At 39.0% G+C, this 21,233-nt stretch overlaps 1 protein-coding gene across 8 annotated transcripts in view; it reads left to right on the top strand.

The window, feature by feature from the left end:
* Window positions 1-19,108, top strand: part of atp2b3a (ATPase plasma membrane Ca2+ transporting 3a) — a 31,442-nt gene extending 12,334 nt beyond the window's left edge. For 3 of the 8 annotated variants that reach the window (XM_083555196.1, XM_083555198.1, XM_083555197.1), the window contains exons 6-23: window positions 451-579; window positions 1,504-1,572; window positions 3,100-3,138; window positions 3,882-4,046; window positions 4,142-4,356; window positions 5,130-5,372; window positions 6,180-6,421; window positions 6,923-7,157; window positions 7,680-7,859; window positions 8,466-8,553; window positions 9,285-9,391; window positions 9,572-9,763; window positions 11,249-11,462; window positions 11,549-11,760; window positions 11,909-12,016; window positions 13,760-13,942; window positions 14,062-14,170; window positions 18,015-19,108. In XM_083555196.1, coding sequence (XP_083411322.1) covers window positions 451-579; window positions 1,504-1,572; window positions 3,100-3,138; window positions 3,882-4,046; window positions 4,142-4,356; window positions 5,130-5,372; window positions 6,180-6,421; window positions 6,923-7,157; window positions 7,680-7,859; window positions 8,466-8,553; window positions 9,285-9,391; window positions 9,572-9,763; window positions 11,249-11,462; window positions 11,549-11,760; window positions 11,909-12,016; window positions 13,760-13,942; window positions 14,062-14,170; window positions 18,015-18,307 — 3,023 coding nt within the window. In that variant the 3' untranslated portion in view covers window positions 18,308-19,108. Of the gene's footprint in view, window positions 1-450; window positions 580-1,503; window positions 1,573-3,099; window positions 3,139-3,881; window positions 4,047-4,141; window positions 4,357-5,129; window positions 5,373-6,179; window positions 6,422-6,922; window positions 7,158-7,679; window positions 7,860-8,465; window positions 8,554-9,284; window positions 9,392-9,571; window positions 9,764-11,248; window positions 11,463-11,548; window positions 11,761-11,908; window positions 12,017-13,759; window positions 13,943-14,061; window positions 15,080-17,204; window positions 17,590-18,013 lie in introns of those variants that run through there. The other 5 variants (XR_014535882.1, XM_083555199.1, XR_014535883.1 and 2 more) reach the window with 5 other exon arrangements.
* Window positions 19,109-21,233: the final 2,125 nt, after the last annotated feature.

Here is a 21,233-nt window from a genome sequence, read left to right as displayed (position 1 = left end):
GTACCTGTTCACACCAAATCTGATCATTGTTGTGACTTTAACCAGATGTTCTGGTTAAAAGCTTTACACAGAATGGTGCACAAAACAAAAAACATTGAGTGAGGGACAGTTCTGTGTATGGAAATGCCTTGTTGTTAAGAGTGATCAGAGGAAAATGAGTTGTTCAAGTTTACAGGAAGAATGTAGTCTTCTCAATATGCACAAAGCATCACACCTTAAGGTGGATAAACTACAACAGGAGAAGACTTGTTTGGGTTCCACACCAGTTATCAAAAAAACAAGAAATCTGAAACTTTCATGGGCACATGGGCTCACGCACACTGAACAGCAGAAGATCGGGTGGGATAAATCATCTGGTCTTTTTTCAGTCTTCAGCTGTCTTATTAATTATACCCCCCGCCAGCCTCTAATAACCCCATAATATGAGAGAGATTCTGTTGCGTATTTCAGGCACACATGTGATGGAGGGATCAGGGAAAATGCTGGTGACCGCGGTTGGGATCAACTCCCAAACTGGAATCATCTTCACCCTGCTTGGAGCCGGAGAGGTTGAAGAGGAAAAGAGAGAGATCAAAAAAGGTAGGGATGTTTTCTGTTTTCAAGGGCAGCCTCTGTAATATTATCTGTAAAATGAAAAGTTTAAAAATCAGAGGTTTATAGACAGAACGATGCTATTTTTTTCTGTGATTAAAAAAATGCATCACAACATTGTGAAGGGAATTTTTATTTTTATTTTTGAAACAGTGTGTCCTGGAATGTGCTTCATTCCTCTTACACCACAGCCACTTGACCAACAACAATGACCAACCTCATAGTGTACATTTACTATAGTGTACAAAGTGTGTACATTTTATCCATTTGTTTCTAATGTAGGCTCTTGCTTACATTATTAAAACTTTAAAATTCCATCATCAGCCTCTTTTTATTTTCTCTATTGTAGAGCTTAAAATGTTACTGAGAAAACACAAAAAGCGTAAAGTTCACAATTTATTGTTAACACTTAAGGCTCCTTCCACCAAAGCTAAATAATCATCCCATATAAACAAGAGGCTACTATATCATATCAGAATGAGGTTGTTAATATAAGTCTGTTTTACACTTAGAGCTGCAGCTATACAGAATTTTTCAAAAACCAATCAGGCACTGTGGTGTAAAAGTGAAATAAACAAACAATACCTCAACACTCAGGTTCCTCAGCAAAAAACGAGCCGTTATTAACAGATCGCATGTTTGCCTGACCGAGGTGTTGTTCAGTAGCTGCATCTCTATGTCTTATTTTCACCCACACATGAACACACACATACTACTATGTGTGGAGAAAAAAGAACTCCGTGACTCCATTTCCACTAAAATTGTTTTTGCAGATCATCGCTGAGAATAAACAAAGGATCCAGAGAAACAATTACTCATCCATTTTGGTTTCTTTTTTTATTTCTATTTAACATTACTTTTTTCTCATTCTTTGTTTTGCATGGCACCCTCATCCATGTTTGCTAACCGCAGCAGAGGTCAGTAGTAGCTCATCCATCCGGTTTTCTGGCATTTCTACCAAAACGTGCAACGTTGTTAATGGTAGGTGAGAGACATCTTAGTTGAAAACTGTGCACATGTGATGAATGTGTTCATCAGTTATCAAAAAAATTATGCAAAATGAGTCTCATGCTACAGTATTTAAGTCTCAAAACATCTAGCTTCAGCCAATAAAGTCTTTGGGTACACAGTAAACTAATCCTTTTTATAAACAACTATTATTGCAGTATTGAAGTCCTATTAGCTAATTATTATTAGCTAAATATTAAGCTAGTTAAAGCTACTTTATGCTAGCTATTGCTAGTTTTTACCAAAGGTCAAAAATAGAATTTGCCAATTTGTTAAGTGTTGAATTGCTCATATGTATTTAGACACACGGGACATATAGATAGACATTTATATTTTTAATAGTTGTTTCTCTATTATAGTTTTTAACCTAGTCAACTATGTTTAAATGTTAGCATTTTATTGTGGCACTGTGTATATTGTTTTACTATTTTAAAGCATTGGAGCAAACTCTTTGTACAAAAACCCAACAGCCTCTACAGCTAATAGACATATAATTACAAGAATAGGGATGAAGCTTATATATATGGAATCGGTTTGTTTTTTCAATATGGATCAGGGAATATCAGTCACACAGACAAGTTTAATAACAGAGAGAATGCATATATAGACCTCATTGATGACTGTGAGACCATTCTATTGCACAGCAGTACAAACGAAAAAACTGTTGAAGATCATACTGTTCTTAGTACAAACATTGGCATCAATCATGAAGATATAACAGTCGTAGAAAGACAATATGCAAGGAAAGTTAATAATAAGAAACCAAACTAAAAACAGCTCTTGGTAGAATGGCTGAATAAGTTACCTAACAGAATCGGAGATGTGTTTTACACTTTCTAGCTAACTATAGTCCTGTTTGGACTGGATTTGTTTCAAAAGGTGTGATAGGATCATTGTTATTCCATCTGGGATTACAATCTGTCATAAAATTTTTTACACATTACAAACTGCTCAAACGTCTGCAAAATATAATGACTCTATAAATTTAAGACTGATTTGACTCCTGTTAATGTATCATACATCCTGCATCCTGTCTGAATTGAGATGCAGAAAAAAATTGTGTTTTATTCCATAAAATCAGTGTTAAGACACTCCAGGAATCAGTCACTTTTTTCTATCGTACCGAACTGGAAACGAATCCCAGTGAGAGTTTAAGGTCACAGAGATAATAATATACAGATGTAGTTGATGACATACTAGAATCTACTAGAAAACAGTCGTTAGCTGCAATGTACAACATTCTAAACTTCAAATAAATTTCTCAATTTGTGAGAGAATCTTATCCTCCTCTTCCCATGATCTTTAATAAATTCAGATGCTGCAAATGCCTCTTAAACCTGTTCATTAGTGTGTGTGTTTAGAAAACAGGGTTAGGGTTGTTGAAAGAGTTAATGTGTGGGACAGACTCATTATTTTGATAACTGGTGAAATAAAACCAATTCTTAGTATCTTACTTGTCGAATCTGCGTTCATTTTCAGTTTTTTTTTTAATCCCTGTAGGAAAACAAGATGGCGCCCTGGAGAACAATCAGAACAAAGGTGAGAGAACAAACCACCACAGACATCATTATCATTATAAAGCACGAGTGGTTTTGATTGAAATGTTCATGTAAAGCTTTGAAAACCAGGAACATTCATTTGATGTTTGTTTGATGTGCACAGAGAAGTGTATTTTATTAATCTGTTAGTGATCACAATAATGTAAACTAATTTAATGATAATGTAATAGTTTCTTTGGAATGTGCAAGGAATTAAATATATTTTTTAAACCTGTGTAATATTCTGTGATTTTTTTGTGTTAGCTTTTTTATTTTTTTTCCTGGAATTATTTTCAAGACTTTATGGCTTTCTGATATTTTTTGTTTCTCATTTTTTAATCTTTTGAAATTCTTGGACATTATGAGATTAAAATTATAGTTCTAACTTTCAGATTTTTTTATTTTAATTACTAATAGTTTATGTTTTCATTTTCAGACCTTGATTCAAAATAGCAATTTCCTGAGTTTTTATCCCCTCCACTTCTTTTTTAATGTTTTTTTTTCTATTTTATGATGATGATTTTATTTAATTCTTTCTCTTATATATTTATAACATCTAGCTGTTTCTGCAGATCTCAGAATTTCAGATTTCCTGATTTTTTAACCCCAGAACAAAATTTTTGTTTTTCTCTTTTTTAAAAACTAATTCAGTTTCTGTCATTTCTGATCCTCCAACTTTCAGAATTTCCTGATTCAAATTTTTTTTTTGTCAAAATATGTCATTCCGATCATGCGTGTTAACAGGAAACAAACAGGACGATGCCGTTGCCATGGAAATGCAGCCTCTGAAGAGTGCAGAGGGTGGCGAGATGGAGGAAAAAGAGAAAAAAAAATCAAGTGTTACCAAAAAAGAGAAATCGGTGCTTCAGGGAAAACTCACCAAACTAGCTGTGCAAATCGGGAAAGCGGGTAAGAATTGTGTGTGTGTGGAGGAAAAACAAGCAATACAAACTGAGATCAGAATAAAATAAAATCAAAACAAATTGCCCTTGTGTTCTCTGCAGGTTTGGTGATGTCAGCGATCACTGTGATCATCCTGATGCTGTATTTTGTGATAAAGACGTTCATCATTCAAGGCCACTCGTGGCTCCCCGACTGCACCCCTATATATGTCCAGTACTTTGTGAAGTTTTTTATCATTGGGGTGACCGTGTTGGTTGTAGCTGTGCCTGAAGGTTTGCCGCTTGCCGTTACCATCTCACTGGCTTACTCTGTAAAGGTATGTCAGTGTTAAAGTAGGATGATGATGATCCAAATGTAGGTGTGTGTTACAAGATGTAACTGTATGATGTGGAGGTAAAGAAATGGTCCAAGGTAAAGTGGAGAGCATAAAATGGTGTAACTCCTTACACCTAGCTGTGGATTATCACCTTATACCATAGTCACATACCAGTGTTGACAAGTTAAAGTTCTCATTGTTGTTTGCAGAGCAAAACTGACTGAATGGATAAAAAAATATCACTTAATTACATTATTTAATTTATAACGTCTGTGTTAATGTATAAAGTCTGTGTGAGTGTGTGTGGGTGTGTGTGCTTATGTGTCGGTGAATTACATGCGCACTTGCTGCATCCATACTAATAATAAAGCTCTTAGTGTTAACTTCCTGTGCCATTTTTTGTTATATTTTTCATCTGAATGTTTTCTGCTCCAGTTTGCCAAATTCAACATGTACTTTAACCCATTTATCAAAATCGCTGTATTCACCATATAAGCTTAAAGTCCTCCATGTAGCTCAACAGCTTCATTAAGAAATGTTTACAGTCACTCTGAACTCACAACTGAACCTCCAGCAAATCACAATCCAGCATTCATACTGACCGTGACATCATATTATTAATCTATTTTCCACATCGAATCTTTTTTCTATAATAATTTAAACACTCTCTATATTTTGCTTTTTACTGGGACATTTGTTAGTAACCAAAAGCAACACAACGTACAAAAAAATGTGGAGATTAATAGTGTTTTTTTTTTTTTTTTTTTATCCAGAAAATGATGAAGGACAACAATCTGGTGCGCCATCTGGACGCATGCGAAACGATGGGCAACGCCACTGCAATCTGCTCGGACAAAACAGGAACGCTGACCACCAACCGCATGACGGCTGTCCAGATCTACATAGGAGACCGACACCTGACGGAAATCCTGGAGACGAAATATGTTGACACGTCCATGCTAGAGCTGCTCACTAGTGCCATCTCCATCAACAGTGCATACACCTCCAAGATCACGGTCAGCAGCTCCTACAGGCCAGCAAGTGCATACACGCTTAAATCCTGGCCATGAAACGCTGTCCTAGCTTATCTCTGAACATATCACATCTCGCACATGCTGAAGGACCTTACAGAACTGTTACTATAGCAACAACATAACAGTGCCTACATCCAAACGGTTATTACTTGCACACACTTCTTTAACACAGTGCACACATGGGTTCCTATAAGACTAGAATAAGACTAACTTAAAACTATCATTAGATAAACAAAAAACGAGCAAGAGACTAGTATGAGACATGCATGAAACGTGCAAGAAAGTAGCATTAACTAGCAAACAACTAGCAAACTTTCAAGAAATTAGCATTAATTAGTAAAGAACTAGCAAACTTGCAAGAAACTAGCAACTAGCAAGCTTAGCATCACAGGGAATTTTAGTATTACATTAGCATGACATAAAGTTGCTGTAAATTTAGCATGAGTTTGGTTTGAGGTTTGCCTATGATCAGCAAAAGATTTGTTGTTAGTATGAGGACGCACATAGTCGATGTGAGACTATGTAACTTTAGCTCAAGCAATTATTAGCATGTTTTTGTCATGCGGTTGAACACTAGCTTATCTTTCCTGGAAGTTGCTCGCCAAGTCAAAGATGAGTACACATTCTGAGGCAACACAGTGATCATATAAACAGTTCTTTGGAGTGGAACATATCAAACATCTGTCTGTTCTGTTCTGTTCTGTTCTCTCTCTCTCTCTCTCTCTCTCTCTCTCTCTCTCTCTCTCTCTCTCTCTCTCTCTCTCTCTCTCTCTCTGTCTGTCTGTCTAGGCAGCAGAGAAGGAAGGGGGTTTGCCTAAGCAGTTGGGGAATAAGACAGAGTGTGCACTGCTGGGTCTCGTGTTGGATCTGAAGCGTGATTATGAGTCCATAAGAGAGCAGGTTCCTGAGGAGAAACTCTTTAAGGTCTACACCTTCAACTCAGTCCGCAAGTCCATGAGCACTGTCATCCAGCTCCCGGACGGACACTTCCGCATCTACAGCAAAGGGGCATCTGAAATCCTGCTCAAAAAGTGTGTGTGTATGTGTGTGTTGAGGGTAACCTCATATTCAATGCAAAATATTTTAGACTAATTTGCTCCTAAGTAAACAACTGATTAATCTATCAACTGGTTAATCTATTAGCCTGGACTAATTTAATCCTAAATTAAATTCTAAAATTTACCTGGAATCATTTAGTGCTGATTAAATAGGGAACACTGATCAAGTTATCCCTGTGTGAGTAAGTACTAATCCAAACTAAATACATTTATATCCCTAATGTAGCTAACTTGTACCCTAGGTAACCCTGACTGAGCTACAGTATCTCTTGCAAAACTAAAATAAATCCTATGTAGACAATCTCGTATTGTCATAGCACTAAACCACATCAAATAAACCCAGACTTTTCAAAATTCTTCAATTCTGACTAGTCTTATTCTGACTAATATAGGCCAGAATAATGCAGTGCTAATTCAGTTTTTTTGCATCCATTCATTCCCCTGTATTTCCTTTTCCCTTCTCTTACTCTATAGGTGCTCCTTTGTTTTGTCTCAGGGCGGCTCAGCCCGTCCGTTCGGACCTCGAGATCGTGATGAAATGGTGAAGAAGGTGATCGAGCCAATGGCATGTGACGGGCTCCGTACCATCTGTGTAGCTTATCGTGACCTTCCAAGTGACCCGCTGCCGGAGTGGGACAATGAGGCTGAGATCATCAACAACCTCATCTGCATCGCTGTGGTGGGAATCGAGGATCCAGTTCGGCCTGAGGTAAGCAAAATCATGAATTAGGATGAAGAATAGCAGATGTACAGGTATAATTTAAATCTATTTTAATCTCAATATAATCCGAACTAATAACATTATCTAATCACACTATATTCTATCACAGTGATTTAATCTCATCTGAACACTATAATTCAATCTAATCTTGCACATTTAAATGTAATGTAACCTAACTATAATCTATTGAACTGTTATCTAATTTATACATGCTATAATCTAATCCAATTACTCTACAACATAATTACACTATAATGTAATCTAATCTATTCACACTATCATCTAATCCAGTTTATCACACTATAATCTCATCCAAACACTCTAGAATCTAATCACAATATACTCTAATCCAATCTATCACACTATAATCTCACCCAATCACTCTAGAACCTAATCACACTATAATTTAATCTAATCTAATTACATTATAATTTAATCCAATCTCTCACATTGTAATCTAATCCAGTTGGGCAATTTTGCTATAAAGCCTGTCTTTCACTGTTCTATCAGGTTCCAGATGCTATCAGGAAATGCCAGAGAGCGGGAATTACAGTGAGAATGGTTACAGGCGATAACATCAACACAGCTCGCGCCATCGCTGCTAAATGCGGCATCATTAATGTTGGAGACGACTTCCTGTGCATGGAAGGGAAGGACTTCAACCGGCGAATTAGGAACGAGAAAGGAGAGGTGCGGTTTTAGAAGCTCATAACCAATCAGATGCTATTCTCTGATGTTTCTGAGTTTAAGCTCCACCTCACAGATGTCAGAATTTTCTTTCAGCTGTTTAACAAAAAGAAAATGTCATTTAAGATGTTTGCAGCCAATTAGATTGCTTTATTTGTTTCTTAGGGTTTTTTTTGTATTAGAAGTCTGTTTGTTGATAAGGTCATATAATGAGAAATATAGAGTAGAGATTGTGGAGTTGTTGGGTAAAATGCTAGACACCGACGCAATGCGGCTATTTGACTGACATTACAAGAAATGATGTTAGGAAGTTTTTGAAGCTGATCTCTCACCGAAGAGGGTACAAATGAAGGCCTAAAAGACCAAAGTGCCACTAAATCACACACTCTAGTTAGAAGTGAAGCAAAGGCTAAATCAAAAGTTGAAAGGCATAATTTAAATTTTTTATTTTACTTAATTGTTGTACTTCGCTTTGCTCAAACAAGGCATCTTTATTTCCTAACACTCTTGTAACTCATTGACATGCTTATAAATATATACATACATAGTTATTTTACAGTAACCCATAATTACAGTAACTCATTAACACTGATTATTTCTTTTTTCCAGGTTGAGCAGGAGCGCATCGACAAGATCTGGCCCAAACTCCGAGTACTGGCTCGCTCATCTCCTACAGACAAACATACACTTGTCAAAGGTATTCTCTCACACACATACACATGATACACAGTGATTAGATGTTGATCCTAGTTTCCTGTTTTTGTGCCTAATTTTTTCCAGAACAGTATTCACAAAGTGTCTTTGTTCAGAGATGCCACTACCTGGAAATATCCAATCAAATTTCAGAATAATTTCAGAACAGTCTAATCGAATGCACTAATGAGCTGGCTGACTTAGATCCTGAGGAGCACCAGGATGTTAATTAGCAGTCTTTAAATAAGGTTGTTTGTAAATGTTTTAGCAGCCAAACCAGATTAAATATTCCCTCCAGGTTGACTCATCAAGACATTTAGATTTAAGCTACATCGACAAAAACACACACACACACACACACACACACACACACACACACACACACACACACACACACACACACACACAAAAAAACAAGCAGAAAGCAAGAACAAATTACAAACAAATGTTAAAAAAGTGCTATGTAAAGACTGCTGCTGACTTCTACAATAAAACAGCTCAGCCACTGCTGCTTCTCTGCTACCACAGACTCACATTGACTGTTTTTATAGGGTGCTATTTATTTTGTCCTGCATTCATTTATTTGTCTCTTATTTAATCTTAATTTCTTTTAAACTGTGTTTTTTGTTTGTGTGTGTGTGTGTGTGTGTGTGTGTGTGTGTGTGTGTGTGTGTGTGTCTGTGTGTGTGTGTGGTGTGTGTGTGTGTGTGTGTGTGTGTGTGTGTGTGTGTGTAGGTATTATAGACAGCACTATAGGAGAACAGAGGCAGGTCGTGGCGGTGACCGGTGATGGTACGAATGATGGCCCTGCGCTGAAGAAAGCTGATGTCGGCTTCGCCATGGTGTGAAGAAAGCATTATTTCTTTTTTTTATTATATAATATAAATAAATAATGCAACTATTTCTATCAAGTTGTGAATTTTTTTTTATACTAAATTAGATTATAGTATATGCCACTTTCATTAAATAGATGCTGCACATATTGTAAAGGCTTGTGTGTGTGTGTGTGTGTGTGTGTGTAGGGAATTGCGGGGACAGACGTGGCAAAGGAAGCATCGGACATCATTTTAACAGATGATAACTTCAGCAGCATTGTAAAGGCGGTGATGTGGGGTCGAAACGTTTACGACAGCATCTCCAAATTTCTGCAGTTTCAGCTCACGGTTAACGTGGTGGCTGTTATAGTGGCTTTTACTGGAGCCTGTATTACACAGGTATATATAAACACACACACACACACACACACACACACACACACACACACACACACACACACACACACACACACACACACACACACACACAAAAATAACAGTCACTAGAAGAACAATCTGTCTGATCCCACCTAAACCTGATCACCTTGGGCTAATGACTGAAAATCTTTGGCGGTTCTCAAAGATCAGGTAAGATTAGGTGTGAGAAGATAAATAAAAAAGAGGGATAGTTATAGCATCTTTAAAGTGATAGTTACAAGGTATTGTGATAACAGCTATAGTGCAGCAGTAACAAGGCATTATGATAACAGCTATAGTGTAGTAGTAGCGAGTCATTATGATAACAGCTATAGTGTAGTAGTAGCGAGTCATTATGATAACAGCTATAGTGCAGTGGTAACAAGGCATTATGATAACAGCTATAGTGTAGTAGTAGCGAGTCATTATGATAACAGCTATAGTGTAGTAGTAGCGAGTCATTATGATAACAGCTATAGTGTAGTAGTAGCGAGTCATTATGATAACAGCTATAGTGCAGTGGTAAATTCCCAGGGTAAATAAAAGGGTTTACTTCTAACAATCATAAACTCCACCAGTGGTGGACAGAGTTCCTACACCATCCTGTGTTGATGTAAACACAAGGTCCGCCAATGCAAGTCTTACTGCACAGAGATGCATTTCTTTCGCAACGAAACGCAGCTAGCCCGTCCTAGCTGAATGGCTGCATTCAGAACTCTGTCGCTCAGCCACGTCTCCATGAAAATAAAGACACAGTAGTGTCTGTACTCATGCCGAGTAGCTTTCTGGAGTCTGATGTAGTAGTCTAATTTATTGTCCAGGGAGCAGACAATAAATATATAAAATAGTAATTGATGGGAACAGTAATAACATTGTTATTACAAAGTAATAACTTTGTTTTTTAGCCTAGTAAGAACAAGGCATTGTGATAACACAGTTCTAACATAGTAATAGCAAAACATGGTAATACAGTTATACCATCATAAGCCATTGTAATAACTGTTAAAACAGTAATAATGAGGCATTGTAATAACCTTGTCATAAGGTAGTAATTAAAAAGCATTGTAATAACACAGTAATAATAGAACTTAACTAATGATAGTAACCAATGATTCTAGTTTTGCTGTAATTAAATTACCAATGATTCTAGTTTTGTTTGTTTATGACATTCATCTTTTTATCGAATTACATTTACAAAACGAGTGATTTCCTGTTTTTATTAATGTTATAGCATTAAGCGAAAATATCAATTATTCCAGTAAACACATTTTGTGTGGAGCGTATATCATAGATGTCCCTGTTACAAGATGTTGCTATAGAAACAACAGCGTATTAGAAAAAGAGTCTTAATAAAAACCTACGATTTGCAGCTGTACTACTGCCTGAGGTGGTGAAAAAGCAGGCCAGGATTATTAAATGATTATTAAATATTTGTGTTTGTGTGTGTTTGTGCGTGTGTGTTTGCAGGACTCTCCTCTGAAAGCCGTGCAGATGTTGTGGGTGAACTTGATCATGGACACGTTTGCATCTTTAGCTCTGGCCACCGAGCCTCCCACAGAGTCTCTCTTGTTACGTAAACCTTATGGCCGAAACAAGCCACTCATCTCCAGGACCATGATGAAGAATATCCTTGGACATGCGGTGTATCAGCTCGTCATTATCTTCACACTGCTCTTTGTTGGTGTGTAAGAGCATTAAGAGGATATTCATGATAAAACTGGATTTATATCTCTGTTGTAATAAATCATCTTTCCTTCTTCTTCTCAGGTGAAAAGATATTCGATATCGATAACGGCCGTGATGCTCCTCTCCACGCTCCTCCATCTGAGCATTACACCATCATCTTTAACACGTTCGTCCTCATGCAACTCTTTAACGAGATCAATGCCCGCAAAATCCACGGCGAGAGGAATGTCTTCGATGGCATATTTGCTAATCCTATCTTCTGCTCCATCGTACTTGGCACATTCGCTATACAGGTCGAAGTTCATGGACGTTTCATTGGTTACAGTTACGGCCATAAAATCTCCTGTTGGAAAGAATTTATATTAATATTGGTCCAGCTATTGAGTGTGTGTGTGTATGTGTGTGTGTGTGTGTGTGTGTGTGTGTGTGTGTGTGGTTTAGATCGTGATTGTGCAGTTTGGAGGGAAGCCATTTAGCTGTTCGCCCCTGAATGTGGAGCAGTGGCTCTGGTGTTTGTTCATAGGAGTGGGAGAACTGATCTGGGGTCAGGTAATGCTGTTCATAACTTAACAAACCATTTTAAACAAATAAACAAATAATTTTTGTATTTACTTCAATTTTGACTGAAATATCTGGTGTGTTAAAGAAAAAGATGGATTCAGGAATTCTAGCTTGCATGAACATTCTGTTACATTACTGTATTACTAGAACAAAAGCTGGGACACGCACTGGGTCAGGCTGAACCTGGGACAAGAGCTGGAACAGAGAGTGGAACAAATGTAAAGATAGATATTAGGACAAGAACTAAGGTAGCAGCTGGGACAAGAGTTTGACGAAAGTTAGGTCAAATGCCTGGACAAGCAAGATCTAGAATAAAAGTTAGATCAGAAGTTGGGTAAGGAACTAAGACAGGATCTGGGACAGCAACCAAAACAGGAGCTGGGACAAGATAAGACTTGTGTTCCTATCCCTTTTCTCTCTTTGTATCTGCCCGGTCCGTCCTGTCGGCCTGCCTCTGGATAGGTTTTTTTTCGAATGGAGCCCACTCTGTGCTGCTGGGGATGGTTCTGCATCATCGGCCTGGGGATCCATGAGATAACTGAGCAGCATGGGAGCTTTGAGGATGGATTTGGACTGTAGTAATATCAACAGTCTATAACTTAGGACCACAGGTTGCATTTAATCGCCTATCACTGCACACCTTGACAATGATGAACTGTAATGAATGGACATTCAGTGATGATGATGATGATGAAGATGGGTTCCCTTTTGAGTCTGTTTTTTCTCAAGATTTCTTCCTCATGCCATTTTAGGGAGTTTTTAATTGCCACAATCTTAATTAATCCTTGCCACAGCTGTATGAAAGTTATAACTTGCAATTATAAGGAACAAACTTATCCTTTTTTTATTACCACTTTATCTGTGTAAAGCTCCTTTGAGACGATGTCCATTGTTAAAAGCAGTATACAAATAAACATTTATTGACCTGACATTTTAGCAGGACCCAGGTTAGGATCAGGACAGCAGCTGAGACAGAATTTTAGACAAATATTTTGGGTAAGAGCAAGCAAATAAGCTGGGCCAGAACCTGGGGCATAAGCTGTGGGTAAAAGCTAGGCCAGGGGGCAGGGGCAAAGGCTAAGAGAAAAGCTGGGACTAGAGCCGGGGTAGTGTTTGCGACTGCTTGGACAAAATGTGTTAGGAATGTGTTAGGAAAAAGACTGAAACTGGGGTAGGGGCTGGTTTGTAATCTAAGGGGCTAAGTAACTAAGGGCTAGAAGGGTAACTGATGTAACTAAGAGCATCCAGGAGAGCAGCTGGGACAATATCCTGGGCAGGAACCTGGGCAGAAACTGGGTGTTGACTTGGGGCAAGGAATTTGAGGTTGAACAGGGACTGAGTTTGGGTCCGAGACAGGATACTTGGGCATGAGATTGAATAGGCAGTGGGTAGTACTCCAGCTGAGGCAGGAGTTGATATAATAGCTGGGGCAGAACTTGAAGCTGGGACAGAAACTGGGACAGTATCTGCAAAATCATCTATAATAAGAGGTGGGGCAAGAACTTGAATAGAAGCTGGGACAGGAACTAGGATACTAGGATGAGCTTGGGCAATAGTGATGATTGTTTAGACAGTAGCTAAGGAAGGAGGTGGGGCAGGACTGGGGAACGCACTATGGGCAACAGCTTAACTTCAAGCTGGAGCAGGAGACATAGAAACCGGGGCATGAAAAGCAGTGAGATCAAAATCATGACATATTATAAAAAAAATATATTATTTGTATTCTGACAGGTAATTGCTTCTGTACCAACGAATCAGCTAAAGTTTCTGAAGGAGGCAGGGCTTGGCCCAGCGGCTGATGATATCACCGACGAGGATCTGGCAGAGGATGAGGAAGAGATTGATCATGCAGAGCGAGAGCTCAGACGAGGACAAATTCTCTGGTTCAGGGGACTAAACCGCATCCAGACGCAGGTAACAAGTTTGCATCTCTGTCTGTCTTTGCCCCTTACTATAATACGTTAAATGTTATTTGTTACATCCACCATATCCATTTCTTACTCTGTGTGTCTGTGTGTGTGTGTTTACTGCAGATGGAGGTAGTCAGCACGTTTAAGCGCAGTGGCTCGTTTCAGGGTGCCGTCCGCCGCCGCTCCTCAATCCTCAGCCAGCTACATGACGTAACCAACACACACACACACACGTAGGTCTGTCAGCGGGGAGTGATCTCCAGCCCTCCGCTAACGGCCAAGACACATACTACATGAACACTAACACTAACATGAACAATGTTACACTAACATGAACAATGACTTTCACACATCTGCACACACTAGAGAAATGACTCGTACACCTGAACACTGTTGCCGATAAGTGTGTGTGAGAGAGACGTTCACGCTTCAGGCTTCCTGTCACACTGTCTGGATCCATGTGTCTGTAACCTTTCAACTCCTTCCTTCTTTCTTTCTTTCTTTCTTTCTTTCTTTCTTTCTTTCTTTCTTTCTTTCTTTCTTTCTTTCTTTCTTTCTTTCTTTCTTTCTTTCTTTCTTTCTTTCTTTCTTTCTTTCTTTCTTTCTTTCTTTTTTATTCTCTCTCCTTCTGTCTTTTTTGTCCGTGTCAATTTTCCATTACTGTTCTTTCTTTCTTTTATTTGCTGTGTTGTAAAACACGTGAAGAAAAGACTATTTCAAAAATGTCCTAATTGTTGGAAAAGGAGGAATTAGCGAGAAGAAAGAGACGTCTGTAAATGGAGGAGTATAAACCCATAACATGCAACCTTACTAATTAAACACATCATTATCAGCTACTGCATGCCCATTTGTTTTTCTTGTCCTCGGTTCCTTTTTTTCGGTTCTTTTTTTTTTATTTCTATTTCAGTGTTTTAATGTAGTTATTGTACGCATTTGCATACCTTTAAATTAAAAATCATTTTGGAAACAAAAAAACGATCACATCACAGTTGAACATTCTGTGGTGGGGTGTGTTTATGTTGTAAACCCTCTGTCTCTTTAGTCACTGGTCTAGAAAAGCATGAATGTAAATGTTAAACCAATAAACTTCAACGTTCATCCGTCTGCTTAATAATAAAGTGCAGTCTGATGTGTGTGAATGGTTTTGGAGGCGAAGAAGAAGAGGAGGAAAGTAAGGTTTGAAAGAAGAATAAGATGGTGGAAACTGAAGGAGGAAGAGTGTAGTGTGAGGTTCAGGGAAGAGGTCAGACAGGGGCTTGGTGGTGGTGAAGAGGTGCCGGATGATTGGGCAACTACCGCAGGAGTGATGAGGGAGGCAGCTAGAAAAGTACTTGGTGTGACATCTGGAAATAGAAAGCAAGACAAGGAGACGTGGTGGTGGAATGAGGAAGTGCAGGAGAGCATTAGGGGAAAGAGATTGGCAAAACAGAAGTGGGATCGACAGAGTGATGAGAAAAGTAGGCAGGAGTACAAGGAGATGCGGCAGCAGGTTAAAAGGGATGTGGCGAAAGCCAAGGAAAAGGCATATGAGGAACTGTATAAGAGGTTGGACACTAAAGAAGGAGAAAAGGATTTATACCGATTGGCCAAGCAGAGGGACCGAGCTGGGAAGGATGTACTGCAAGTTAGAGCAATAAAGGATGGAGAGGGAAATGTGTTGACTAGTGAGGAGAGTGTGTTGAGAAGATGGAGGGAGTATTTTGAGCAGCTGATGAATGAGGAAAATCAGAGAGAGAGAAGGTTGGAGGATGTGGAGTTGGTGAAGCAGGATGTAGATAGGATTAGTAAGGAGGAAGTGAGAGCAGCGATTAAGAGGATGAAGAATGGAAAGTCGGTTGGACCAGATGACATACCGGTAGAAGCGTGGAGATGTTTAGGAGAGATGGCAGTGGAGTTTTTAACCAGATTGTTTAACAGGATTCTGGAAGGGGAGAGGATGCCTGAGGAATGGAGAAGGAGTGTGCTGGTACCGATCTTTAAGCATAAGGGAGATGTGCAAACCTGCAGTAACTACAGGGGAATTAAGTTGATCAGTCACACCATGAAGTTATGGGAAAGAGTAGTGGAAGCCAGGCTGAGAGAAGAGGTGACCATCTGTGAGCAACAGTATGGTTTCATGCCGAGGAAGAGCACCACAGATGCCTTATTTGCTTTGAGGATGTTGATGGAGAAGTATAGAGAAGGACAGAAGGAGCTGCATTGTGTATTTGTGGATTTAGAGAAAGCGTACGACAGGGTGCCGAGAGAGGAGTTGTGGTATTGTATGAGGAAGTCAGGTGTGTCAGAGAAGTATTTGAGGGTGGTGCAGGACATGTATGAGGACAGTGTGACGGCAGTAAAGTGTGCAGTAGGTACGACAGACTGGTTCAGGGTGAAGGTTGGACTACATCAAGGATCGGCCCTGAGCCCTTTCCTGTTTGCAGTGGTGATGGACAGGTTGACGGACGAGGTCAGACAGGAGTCTCCCTGGACTATGATGTTTGCAGATGATATTGTGATTTGTGGTGAGAGTAGAGAGCAGGTTGAGAAGAGCCTGGAGAGGTGGAGATATGCGCTTGAGAGAAGGGGAATGAAAGTCAGTAGGAGTAAGACAGAGTACATGTGTGTGAATGAGAGGGAGGGCAGTGGAGTGATGCGGTTGCAGGGTGAAAAGGTGAAGAAGGTGGAGGAGTTCAGGTACCTGGGGTCAACAGTGCAAAGTAATGGAGAGTGTGTTAGGGAAGTAAAGAAAAGAGTGCAGGCAGGGTGGAGTGGGTGGAGAAGAGTGACAGGAGTGATTTGTGATAGAAGAGTATCTGCAAGAATGAAAGGGAAAGTTTATAGGACTGTGGTGAGACCTGCGATGTTGTATGGATTAGAGACAGTGGCATTGAGTAAAAGACAGGAGGTGGAGCTGGAGGTAGCAGAGCTGAAGATGTTGAGGTTTTCGTTGGGAGTGACGAGGATGGACAAGATTAGAAATGAGTTTATTAGAGGGACAGCACATGTAGGATGTTGTGGTGACAAGGTGAGGGAGGCGAGATTGAGATGGTTTGGACATGTGCAGAGAAGGGACATGAATTATATTGGTAGAAAAATGCTGAAGATGGAGCCACCAGGTAGGAGGAAAAGAGGAAGGCCAAGGAGGAGGTTCATGGATGTGGTGAGGGAAGACATGCAGGTAGTTGGTGTAAAAGAGGCAGATATAGAGGACAGGGTGGTATGGAGACGGATGATCCGCTGTGGCGACCCCTAATGGGAGCAGCCGAAAGAAAAAGAAGAAGAAGAAGAAGTCTGATGTGTGTGACAGGGTTCAGTGTGTATAATGTGCATGCATTTATTTGATTGTTTTTGTGTATATGTGTGTGTGGGGGCGTGCGCTATGTTCTTTGATGAGCATTAAATGTTACATGTTGTGTGTGTATATGTGTGTATTTGAATATATACTATATGGACAAATGTTTGTGGACACCTGTGTATAAGATTAGTATGTGCTTTTTTTAACTCCCTTTTCCTCAATTCGTCCCCATTTGTTTTTTATAATAACATCCACTCTTCTGGAAAGATGTTCCACTAGATTTTGGAGTGTTCGTGTGGAGATTTGTGCTCATTCCGCCACAAGAGTTGTTAATAAAGTCAGGAAATGATGTAGATGATTTAAATCCACTTAAAGCATATCTTCATGGAGCTGACTTTGGGCACAGGGGCATGGCAAGGTTCAAGTGAAGGGATTATTTCATGCCATTGCATCCATAGATTTTGTGGTAACAATTTGGAGAAGAACTTCATATTGGTGGAAACATCAGGTGTCCCAATACTTTTGTTTATGCAGTGTATTTGTTTTAAATGTAAGTGAGGTGGATTTTGGTTGCTTGTGCCTTACACACTGTCAAATCTAGAAGAAGTTACACAAATCAATAATTGAAATTTTTTATAATTGATGTAAAATATATTTTAAATGATATAAAAGTGATTTAAAAATTTTTTTTGCTTGAATGAAATTCATATTAATAAAGCAATATTTTTAGTGTGTTGCTCAGAATACTTTCCTCTGATCTTTTTTTTATCTCCTGTGACCTGATTGGTCGATCCATAGATCCGAGTGGTGAGAACATTGCACAGCTCTCTGTACGACGGAATGGAAAAATCCGACCTTCCTGAAGCCGGGCGCGAGTTCCAGGCCCCGCCTGAGTTCATCATCTCCGACGTCGGATGCAGGATCCCGCTGATTGACGAGACGGATGTAGACGACCAATCGGAACGCTCCGATTACAACTACGCGACTCAACATCAGCGTAAGAGTCCGTCACGCTACCCTCACCGCCAGCACAGTCTCCCCGTGAAGCTCAACTGCAACAACAACACGTCCGAGAGACGGGTGTGTGTCTGAGACTGGAGGTCAAAGGTTACCGCGACCTGGCCTGCGGCGCAACGAGTCGCAGGAAGGAGATTTTATAGAATGAGGTTTTATATAAAGTATTTAAATGAATTTCTGTTTATTTTAAAGACCTGTAAACTTTCTTTGCCTTGGAATGTCACACCTTACACGCCGAACATGTCGAATTTATTTAAATATAAATAAATAATATGATATTATATTATATTATATAATCAATGGCACTTTTTCATTGATAAAGTTATTGTTCTGATTAATATTAGTTAATTCCAATAGAATTCCATGTCAATTAGATGCTTAATGCATTAGATTTATATACTCGTGTTTGTGTGTGTCTGTGTTTGCCTGTCTGTGTTTGTGTGTCTTTGTTTGTGTGTGTGTGTGTGTGCCCGTGTAATATATTACTTGCTAGTATTGCCTGTCTGTGTTTATTCGTCCTTGCAGTCTTGTGTTTCAGATTTTTGCTTTTTTTTGTGAATTTGTTGTATATTAGGAATAGAACTAAAGCAAACAAAATGAAAGACGCTGCACGTGAGGGTTATTTCATGCTGATGGATGTTTTTTCTGTCTCTCTTTTTACGGAGAAAGTGAGAGATAGAGGAATTTTTGGGAGGCCTATCATGTTGTATGTGTTTGCTTTCTGGTTTTCTAGGAAGTCTATATTTTCTTTTATTATGATTATGATTATCATTTTTGCGTTTCAGGAAGCACACACTGTCTCACCATTACTGCTGTGTTCATTGTGTGTTCAAGCATAATTCAAATATATTTTACAGAATGAAATATATATATAAATGCGTGTGTATGGAGTGTTTATTTTTTAAGCAACAGTGAGAAGGAAGGATTTTTCAACATTTCATTTTTATGATTTATTTCATAGAAAAAGAGACTTTATTTGCCACATATACATTACAGCACAGTGAAATTCTTTCTTTGCATATCCCAGTGATTTCAGAAAGCTGCAGTCAGAGCACAGGTTATGCCATGATACAGTACCCCTGGAGCACACATGCTTAAGGGCCTTGCTGAAGGACCCAAGAGCAGCAGCTTGGCGATACTGGGGCTTGCTAAGCTTCTGAACTACAGTACCACCTCTCCATGGAACTACCCTTCATATAGTTTAACCTAGTCCAGGCAGTTGTTAGTTAGTGGATTTTCGTGTTAACTTATTATCTGGATAGATAACTGATGAGGCCAAAATGTGGCAGTTAGTTTGCTAGTGCAATAATCCAGCTGTTAATCTTTCTATCTGAAGAAGAAACATGGTCTGGTTGTTGTCCTGTAATGACAGCAGCAGATCAAATTCATCAAAGCTACAATTTTAACTGTATTGAAGAATAGCTCAAACTCACCACTCACTGCAGGTGGTTTTTAACACTCACACACAGACACACAGACACACACACACACACTCACACACACACACACACACACACACACTCACACCATGCACTGAACATCATCAAAGTAAGAAAACCTTCCTACATGCCAACAACAGAGTATTTAAGTAAGGCGATGATCCAGGGCTTGGTGGGTGTTACACGATGTTACTGCATGATGTGGAGGTGAAGAATGTCCTGAGGTTGAAGCGGAGAGCATTAAAATGGTGTAAGGACTCGCACATCACCACTTTATAACATGGTCGCTTACCAGCACTGATAAGTTACACTGAAATAAATTTCCATAAAAATATGCTAAAATATAAAAATCCACATATAGTACTATAGTGTGCATGAGATGACATCTGAACTTCCACATTCCATATACACAGTAAACCAGCTGGTGGTGGTGTTGTGCTGAGTTTTACACTAAAGAAAGAGATGCGGATGATGAAGTCACGTGCAGCCCTTAGTCCTTTCTTACACATACAGTTTGCTTCTAGTTTGATCTCTAGTTTAAAAGATTTTACAACCAGTTATGAATATTTAAGACTTTCCCCCTATGATTATTATAATTAATAAATAAATAAATTATAAATAACAGTTTTGAGCTGTTTATGATGGACTCCTCAGAAACCAGCATGTGTTCTGGACCTTCTGACTAAAAGGTAAAGGTTTTGGATAGAGCCTTATGCTTATTACTCTTCTTAAGATTGTACAGCTACGTGATTTAAAGATCTAACAACATGCAAAATGCTCATTTTTCTGGTGAGAAGATCCAAAATTCAGACATTTTTTTTGATGGGGTGAATACTCAAAACACCAATGTGCTGCATATTTAGGAATTTGTAATATTTATGAAAAAAAGTGCGAAGAGGTGATTGTGATGGAGCAGAAAGTATAGAGGAAAGATGACAATGTAATAGTGATGGATGAGAGAGGAAGGTGCAGTAGTTAGGGAGTAGCTTTGACGAGATGAGGCTTAACTAGTGCACTGTGCTCAGGTTTCTTAACTTTTTTTTGTCTCATTCATGTAAAAAATAGAAATGGGAAGTGGGAAGTGGGACTGCCCAAGTTGTATAAATTAGATAATTGTATGTCGCTCTGGACAGCGCAAATGCCAAATGCTGTAAATGTAAATGGTTGCTTGGCCGCATTTGCATGTATACATATATACTGTACCTCTTTTAGATATTATATTACTTAGTCAGCTAGGACTAAACCAAAACTGTTCCCAAAATATGGGAAAGTTAATGTGCCTCTGACTTGACACTGGAGGTAAATGATAAATCTGAATAAATCTGGTGCTCAGTCTATTGAAACGATGGAATAATCCATTGGGCTTGCCAGAACGAGAAGAATTTCAGAACTTGGTTATCAAACTACATGTAAAACAGCTCAATATCATATGTGTCCTGGATTCACTGATGATGCAGGGCATTCCAAAGTGAATATGTCCAGTTTGAAGTAGTGTCCATACAGTACATGCCTGGGGCATACTGTAAAGGTTTCAACAATCAAGCCTGCCCCTTCATGCTGCT

This window comes from Silurus aristotelis (assembly GCF_946808225.1).
Source record: "Silurus aristotelis genome assembly, chromosome: 11".
Lineage (NCBI taxonomy): Eukaryota > Metazoa > Chordata > Actinopteri > Siluriformes > Siluridae > Silurus > Silurus aristotelis.
Note: the sequence above shows the minus strand (reverse complement) of the source record. Positions and strands in the feature narration are given on the sequence as shown.